The following is a 9,612-nucleotide window of genomic DNA, read 5'->3' as shown; positions in this document are numbered from 1 at the left end:
CAAAGAATCTGTAACTCATTCGCGGACAGTAAAGCGAACACATTAAATAATTTTTAGCAATTTTCAGGTAAAAATAATATGACAACTAATAACAATATATAATAAGATACATCTAACAGTAACTATTGTCTGACAATTCATTACATATTAGCATATCTGTAAAAAGATATCGAGTACATCCCATTATACCCCATGGTTTCATTATACCCCAGGTTCCCCTACTTTTCGTTTTATTATCGATTTTTCGGGGTACCTCATATTAAGAGCACAATTTTTTAACTTTATGATTTGCTCACTTTTTACATTTCTTTAATTTAACAAAAAAATAGAATTTGAATTAAATTTTACATAGCATTATCTTAAAACTTATTAAAAAAAAAATTCCCTTCAAAATGACCTATTATTTTTTTAAATTCTGCCCATAGATTTCTAGCATTTATCCCAAATGAAACTTGGTATCTCATATAATTGACTTGGTATCTCATATAATAGGAGCCTTTCCTCTACGTTTGCTTTCTTTAATCATGCTTAGTCATCATCTATGCTAGACTCCTTGATTTTTAGATGATTAATGACTTGTGCTAGTGTGCCCGATGAATACAAAAATTTGTAATTGAATTCCAAATTGTATTTATTCAAAATTTTCACATAAAAAAATGATCATATATTTATTCAAATTTTGGGGTTTTCAAAAATATTTATTCACAAAACAACAAAAAACTATGAATATTTAACGAGTATTCATAGTCATTCAAACAAAATATAAATTGAAAAAGAAAGCTCCATTAAGCAATCGTTTACCCCTTAACTATAACCGTCACTTTGATAACTTTAAATAAAAAAAATGAATTTTATTTATTTTTGTCATTGTATTATAATATTCAGATTTTATGAAAGAAACTTAGCAATTTTGAAAAATATTGTAAAAAACAATACATTTTTTAATTATAAATATCTATTTGATAGCGTTATACATATTCCGATATAATTCCGGTTACATCACAATAATGTTATAAACATTTTATAAGATCTTGGGCGCGTCGTTCATTATGGTTTGTGGACTTTAAATTCCGAGATATATTATTTATTCCCAATAAAAATGTCTTTGTTTAACCTAAAGTTAAACAAGGACGCCCATCGTATCGTTGCGGACTAAGAGCACAGTGTAATCGTAGCTATTGTTTTTATAGATTTCTGTTTTTTCTTGCAGGCTTGCAAGTTATGTGCTGATAATACAGAGTAAAAGTGATTACGAAACGAAAATATTCGTAATCATATTAAAAAAATATTCATTCAAATGGAATGAAAAAGTATTTATTCGTTTTTTGATGAATAAAAAGGAAGTGTATTCGAATGAGTATCTTCATTCATTTTTTATTTATTTATTTATTCAAATATTAGGTGTATTCACCGGACACACTAACTTGTGCGATAAGAAAGATTGATCAAATCACTTCATAGATCCTAATCGATATTTAACCTTCTATTTTACAAATTATTTATTGTTTATTTAAAAATATTGCCAATTAGAACAGTATATTGTGCAAATGCTCCAACACCTAAATATTTTGAAATGCATTTAGCAAATTATACACAGTAAAAAAATTTGAGTATTTGTGTTGGAAACGGTCCACTCACGTTTGTGTTAACAGTTTGTGTTGAATTTTTTAACATATTCGAGTGTTAATTTAACATAATGTGATTATGTTATTTAAAGATTTTTTGTGAAATTAATATTCAATGTTTCTTAGTGTCAAAATGACACAATTTATGTAAGTGAACATAAAAATAATGTGTTTTAAAACGTTCTAAGACAAATGAATGAAATATGTGCAGTTAATTTAACATATCATAAATGTTAATTTTCTGAAAAAAAATATGTTTACACGGTATTTGTATCGATGTTATCTTTCTTTGTATTTATTCTCTTACATAATATTTGTGTTATCTTCTAACATATTAATTTTGTGTAAAATCAAAAATTTGAGTGAACCGTTTGCGATTTATGTTAAATTCAACACATTTTTTCCAACTGTGTATAGGGCATGTATCTACTCTTGTAAAACCCAAACATGCAACTCTGTTTAAAACCTATTTAAAACAGAAAAAATCCCAAATTGCGTTTGTGTAGAATATATTCTAGTAGCAATACCAAGCTAGCTTATTCTAATCTGCATTTGAGTCTCTTGAATTAAAATAATTATTTATTATGATCCAATCTCTAATGCACAAACCAATATTAATTACATACTAACTAATAAATACCTTTCCTTGACATTACTAATGCAGATAACGAGCAAAGACCGAATATCTAATGTATGCAATATCCTGCATTTTGCAAATTTTTAATTGAGTAACTCGAGGTGTACTAGATATTAACTAAATTTTGACGTATTTGTAAATGTAATTGCGGGTGAAATATACATCAGTTTAAACATGTTTCCATTTTCCAAGTATTTTGAGATAACACGCACTCTGCTATCAAAGATAGCGATCAAGAAGTATTGTATGTAAAATATTAAGTGACAGAAGAGATGTTTTTCCACAGACATACATACCAAATGAACTCACGACAGTACGAACAAAACGTCAGTTGTTTCGGAAAGGTAGCCATAAATTGATGTCCATTTATTTCATGAACCTTTCGTAACATCACTTTCTGACGATTTAAGGGCTGTAATAAAGATAAGGAAACTCGATGAATAAATTCTCTTTCATATGGCTCTTTCTCATCTTTATTACGTTTATGTGCTTCACCACTAGACTCTCCATGGAAACTTGGTTGCGGAACTACAAAAAAAAATATTAAATCAAGTTATTGAATCATGTATACCCTGATGGAAATTTTTTCCTGAATTATGATCAATAATGATAAAATATTATTGAAATTGTAATGAAAAATGATGAAATATCATCGAAATTCACTGAATTTCATACTGAAATCTGTATCAATTGACCCACAGTATTATTTCATTAAAATTTCATTAACAATTCAGTCTGAATCATTAAGATTACAGTGAAAATCATTGAATACGAGGACTGTAATGACGCATTATTCAGCAAAATTCATAAAAATTCAGTATTTGTCATAAAAATTCAGTATTACGTATAAATGAATCATAATGAAAGTAGTCCAAATCGCAATCTTAAAATTAGAAGAAAATTAACGATTTAATACACTTTAAGAAATTTAAAAATAATTAATATTTTAATCTTGGCATTTATGTTACAGTAAGTTTGCAGATATTGAAGTAAAAATTCTTCTTAAATTTTTGCAAGTTTTTTTTGTAACATGAATACCACAAGTCAACAGCATTTAAAATTCTTTAAATTTCTTAAAGTGTATTAAATTGTTTTTTATAATTTTAAGATTGTGATTTGGACTACTTTTGTTTTAATTTAATTATACATATAAAAGAGAGTAGAAATTAATTGTACAATATTTTAACAATTTCTTAACTGTTATAAGAATTCAAAGCTTTTCGTTATAATATTTCATTATAATTCAACAAATTTTATTACAATCTTTCAACTATTAATTCCAATATTTTAATTATCCTGTTTCCGTTTTCGGTAACTTTCATTGATAAATCTATAAAAATATTGTACATTTCGTTCCCATTTCATTATTTTTCAGATATTTTCACTAATTTTCCTCAAAAGTATTTTAGCATATTTAGTGTATAATAAATTGTAGAAGTTATATACATATGTCTTGCATTATTTTTTATTCTCTTTCTTGCATTTTCAATAATTTTCAGATATTTTCATTAATTATCTCCAAAATTCATAGTACTGCAGCATATTTAAGTGTATAATATACTGTAAAAATGTTACATGTCTTATATTATTTTTCATTCTTTTTCAATAAATATCTTCAAGATTTATAATATTTCAGTGTAATTCAATGTTCGGTTTCTTTGAATATAGACCTATAAATTTTCTTCACAATTCTTTTGAATTCAGTGCTTTTAGTTACCTGAATGTTAACTGCAGATTTTATTTTATTTCAGCAAATTTCATTACCATCTTTAAACTATTAATTCTAACATTTTAATTATCCTATTTCCGTTTTCGGTAACTTTCATTGATAAATTTATAAAAATATTATATATTTCGTTCTCATTTCATTAATTTTCAGATATTATCATTAATTTTCCTCAAAATTCATAATATATCAGTATATTTCAGTGTATAATAAATTGTAAAAATATTACATGTCCTGCATTATATTTATTTTTTTTCATGCATTTTCTATAATTATCTTTAGGATTCATGATATTTTAGTATAATTCAATGTTCAATATCTCTGTATAAATTAGTATGAATATTAAATATTTTTCATTAGTCTTCGTTATTTTTCATTAATCTTCATTAATTTTCATTAATTATTGTTAAAATTCATAGTATTGCAATATTAAAAGTATTATTCATGCTGAAAGAATTTCAACAATATTTTTGTCATTTTCATTTCTCATTTCAACAATTTCATTGTCGAATCCAACAATTTCAGCGATTTTTTTCCATCAGGGTACTTTTAAAATAATGAGATTTTTTTTTACTTGATATAGTCGACATTGCCATTGTTAATCGCAGCCTTCCCTGAAATTTCAAGTCAATCTGCAACAATTTTCATTGTTAAATAGATTAGTCCTAAAAATGCACACTACATCTTCATACATAGTTGAAAAAAATGTGTTGAATTTAACACAAATCGCATGTCTCAAACGGTCCACTCGAATTTTTGAATAATTTTACACAAGATGAATATGTTAGAAGATAACACAAATATTATGTAAGAGAATAAATACAAAGAAAGATAACATCGACACAGTTTGTAAACAAACCGTGAGAACATTTTTTTTTCAGAAAATTAACATTTATGATATGTTAAATTAATACGTATTTTATTCTGGAAATTTTGCGTTCAATTAACAACGAATTATGAACATTTGGACTATCGAAAAAAAATAATAAAAAACGAATTTCTTTGAATATTATTCGAAACTCTTTGGACTAACATCAATATAAAGAAAAAGGAAAAATGTAAACAATTTTATTTAACGAGCGTTCTTGCGTAATAATTAGACATGTTAAAAGATGAATGAACTTAGATTAGTCGTACGTTTGTGTGAAAAAAATTTTTATGAAATTCGTATATAGTGAAGATGGCCTAATTTAAGATCGAAACGTCTATGTAATATTTTTGTAATTCGATTATATAATTTGAAATCAAATATAAACTATCGCTAAGAATATCTTGCGTTCGTGATGTATGCCCTTTATCTTTCCGTTTTCGTATTTTATTCATTTGTCTTTCAATTTATCTTTCAAAACACATTATTTTTATGTTATTTGTTCACTTACTCATAAATTGTGTCATTTTAACACTAAGAAACATTGAATATCAATTTCATAAAAAATCTTTAAATAACATAATCACATTATGTTAAATTAACACTCGAATATGTTAAAAAATTCAACACAAACTGTTAACACAAACGTGAGTGGATCATTTCCAATCTAGTTAACAAATACACAAATTTTTTTTACTGTGTAGCACAGTCTATACATTGGTTCTCTCAAATTCATTTGAATATTGTACATAATTCTAACATAAATGCAAATTTTTCATCATATTTTTTTCAGAAAAAGAGCAGATATTATAGAATATGGTTATAAAAAATCCAAATTCAAGTCTACATAATAAATTTAAAATAGTAAATAATACTTGTTTACAATAAAAAATTGCATTGAATTAAACAAAGTGTTTCCTATAGATTTTTGAATGTTGTGGAGACATGTACAAAAAATGGCTTTTTACAGCATTTAATTTTTTTTTTTGTAAAAAAGATTATAGTTATTTTGAAATTCTGATCTAAAGTCAAGATTGTTCATTCTCTATATATTTTTTTTATGTCAATACCTTATTTTTTAACCATGTTATGTAGGATTTAAATACAGAGTTTTTCTAAGATAGCAAATTTTTCCCATATGATGAAGTCATATACTTATAATCTCAAATTTTTTTACTGAAGAGCGAGAATATCAGATTTTAAAGTGTAAATGCCTCCAACACACACACACACACGCACGCACGCACGCACGCACGCACGCACGCACGCACGCACGCACGTACGCATACAATCATATATGGAAGTACGTGAGTACAAACGATCAAAAATGGACTGTGAGTCTATAATACAAAGATTTTTATTATCAGGTCAATATCATCGGGAAAGATAATAAATATCTGCTAGAAATATGAACGCTGATGTAAGAAATGTTCCTGACCAAAATAATATACTGCAGAGTAGAAGTAAATGTTTTAATTGCGATAGCCATTGTATAGTTCTCCTCGCAGGAAAACTTATCGACTTCAACTTTACCAAAGTTGTCGTTCAGAATAGTTTTTAGAGGATTTAACTTAATGCCGAAGGTGTTTATAAGCGACAAATCTTTAATCTCCAATAAAAGAATAGTATTCTCATCAAAATATAGTACCTTACGCGCATTCGTGCGTAAAAACTTTCGTATAGGAATTTCAAATATCAACGTTACTCAACCACAGGTTTATCAAGGCATTGATTTTATATCGCTCAACGTAAAATCCGCCAACTTTTGCCACTGTGTTGTTATGGTGACACCGTTCGAAAAGATCCCTCCTGTTTTCTCGAAAGGGCGTGCCGTTCGGTAAAATCAGAAACTGGGAGTATATCTATTTTAGCGACCCTTATCGGCACCCCCCTCTGTTTAAAATTACTGCTTTGGCTTCGTCGCTAGTAGAAGCGAAATTTTAACGACTTCCGTCACTCGAGTGTGGCATAATAACATCGAAGGCTTCGTATATACATCTCGGGTATAGATACACATACATTAATACATACCTACATGCACGACAGGTATTCACGAGCACAAAATTGGCTGAATAGAGGATACCTCGTATGAGAGAATGTTTACTAAACGGTTTTATGGTCAATGGAGATACCATGTATCCAAGAACATGAGTACTTCCTTCTACCTGGAAGAAATGACTGTAACGTTTTCTCCGAACTTTTGATTTGACAAATAATGGGACAACAGATGCAGTGACAAATGTAATGTAAAGACACTTGCATTATGTTCTACGAAAGAATTTCGGGTGAGAAACTACTCATAGAACTGTTCAATCTCATTGCCCTTATCTCGCGTTTCATCTGCAGCGAAAGCATTACTCGCTCTGCATTGCGAATGAGGTCAGTAGTAAAACTATTCGACGCAAAAATACGCATCACGCAAGACGAATAGTGCGCAGAATGAAATTAGGCTTTCACGTTAATGAAATATCGGTGTTTAGCAAACGATAGCACTTAGCGAGGCGGGATGTGCATAATTAGTAGAGAATTTATGGTTTTACAGTGGAAAATGATTAGATGAGATTGGCAGAAACTCTCGTTTAGAAATATAAGGATTTTCTGAGGTCTTAGGGTTGGTTTATAATAGGTCGTAATCTGTTAACTTTTTCCGTAATCTGTAAGAATTGATCGATCGTAGTCGATTATTCTTCTTTCATTCAACTGTGATTTGTCAATTCTTATGGATTATGGAAAAAGTTAATAGATTGCGGCCTATTATAAGCCAACCCTTATTCTGTTAGCCGATAAAGAAAAGAAAATTAAAAATTTTTCGCAGATTAAGAGATGTTCATGAAATATCTGCTCTACGTTTCAGGAAAAGCGTCGATATTCCTTATCACATTCTGGAATCACGAACGATACTACAGGTTGATTTATAAGTAAATTCCATTTCCCTTTATTAAATTTTTAGTGACAATATAGTATAGTGGATGATATACGTTTCGCATCTATTCCTCCAGTTTTCTTGTTGTGGAACATGGATTTTGTTTCATTAATAATTTTAAGATATCGTTGTTGAAGTCAATATGACGATTTGTCCCTATATATGTAATTCATTCTTCAAAGTTGTCTATATCTCTGAAACAAACCACTTTCGCAATATGTTACGATACTCATATCAGTTAAAGTTATGTCACTCAGCATTATTAAGATCGTTCGAAGATGCGAAAAATCATTAAATTGTTAAATTACTAGTCAATTTAACTCGTGATATTACTGCGGTAGTTTAAGAGTTAGCGTTTCAAGACTGAAAAATCATTTCCGCGCGCGTTTTAATCTTGAACAGCATTCAAGAGGTTATAGCCGTCTGTCGGACAATTTGCGTAATGCTAATGTCAACTGTACTGTAACTTTCGAGCCTTATAACTCCAAAAGTATTTCATGAAAAAATATTTTGTTATAGTGTTTTGGAAAACTCTCGAGATGTGCTATGAGAATATGCAATGAAAAATAAGGTGTTCCATTTTAAAAAATTGATCTGATCTTGATCTGACTTTGAAGACGCAAGGTCAAACGGATATGATCAGTAAATAAATCTTTTGGAACCCTACAACTTTTGTCTGAATACTACACTTTTCTGTAATACTTATATTTTCTATGATATTCAGGTGTCCCGGTACTTTTTCCCCACCCTGTATAAATTTACACAGAATCATACAAGCATTTAAGATCCAGCTAGATCGTTTAAGGCATTGATTTAATTTTTTTTATTTTGTAAGGGAAAAGTCCATACTTTACGATGGTATCATGACATTTACAAAAAAAAATTTACTCCATCCGGTAGAGTGCGACAAACTAAATTTCTTAAAAAAAAAAACGTGTTCTTATTTTTGAAAAGATACCAGATAGAGGTAAGGATGATTCAAAATGCACTGAAAGCTTTGTAAAGTACTTTATCTTTGAAAATGAAAAAAAAACTTTTAAATGCGACCATTTTTCGCGGAGTTGCGGTTATTTGAATTTATGCAAAATTTGGATATAAATTTACTTATGCAATAGATTTTGTTAACGAGTATATTGGATGTTTGATTTTACATTACGATACGTAATTAACTTCCAAACAATAAAACTTATTATAAATTTGGCAAAACTTAAATTATCATATATACACATTACGTCTTCTTTATAAACAATAAAAAAGCTGATCATGCCTAACATAAATTAAAATATTGTGTAATGTAAATTGAAGTAAACTATTAAATAAATCGGCGAATAAACAAACAGAGAAAATTCGAATTGTTTTTTTATCATGATCCAAAAATTATTCCACAAATATTTTATATTCAATTTAACATTGTTTTTATGTCAATGTGCAACTTGGTTGTTTATTTTAATTAGCGTATTGAGACGATTGTTGTGAATTTATTTAAAATTTATATATATATATATCGTAGAAAATATCAGTAAAAAATCTTAATTTTGTATGTTGGAAAATAAAAATTAGTATTCTTATTGTATACACAACATGTAATATTTTTTGAATATATTAACATGTCGACATAACAACTGCCAACAAAGTGTTGGATTGTAGATCCCAGCGAAAACCTGATGCGTCCTCGCAAGCGACATTTCATTAAAGATATTAGTTCAAACCTTCACTTCATCTCCATCAGGTGCTTTCGTAGGAGAGAAAAAAACAGTTCTGCAGGGATGTGTGAGAGAAAAAGTAAGAGTGAGTGAGTGAGTGAGTGAGTGAGTGAGTGAGTGAGTAAGTGAG

General features: G+C 28.5%; 1 protein-coding gene across 1 annotated transcript in view; it reads right to left on the bottom strand.

Moving 5' to 3' along the window:
- LOC108731777 (Protein kinase C) overlaps positions 1-4,682 on the bottom strand; it is a 9,696-nt gene extending 5,014 nt beyond the window's left edge. The window contains exons 1-3 of the mRNA XM_018462280.1: positions 4,668-4,682; positions 4,563-4,620; positions 2,559-2,790 (exon numbers count right to left, since the gene is read on the bottom strand). Coding sequence (XP_018317782.1) covers positions 2,559-2,790; positions 4,563-4,620; positions 4,668-4,682 — 305 coding nt within the window. The remainder of the gene's footprint in view (positions 1-2,558; positions 2,791-4,562; positions 4,621-4,667) is intronic.
- Positions 4,683-9,612: the final 4,930 nt, after the last annotated feature.

The sequence above is a fragment of the Mycetomoellerius zeteki genome, unplaced genomic scaffold (assembly GCF_001594055.1).
Source record: "Mycetomoellerius zeteki isolate Tzet28-1 unplaced genomic scaffold, Tzet1.0 scaffold138, whole genome shotgun sequence".
NCBI lineage: Eukaryota > Metazoa > Arthropoda > Insecta > Hymenoptera > Formicidae > Mycetomoellerius > Mycetomoellerius zeteki.
Note: the sequence above shows the minus strand (reverse complement) of the source record. Positions and strands in the feature narration are given on the sequence as shown.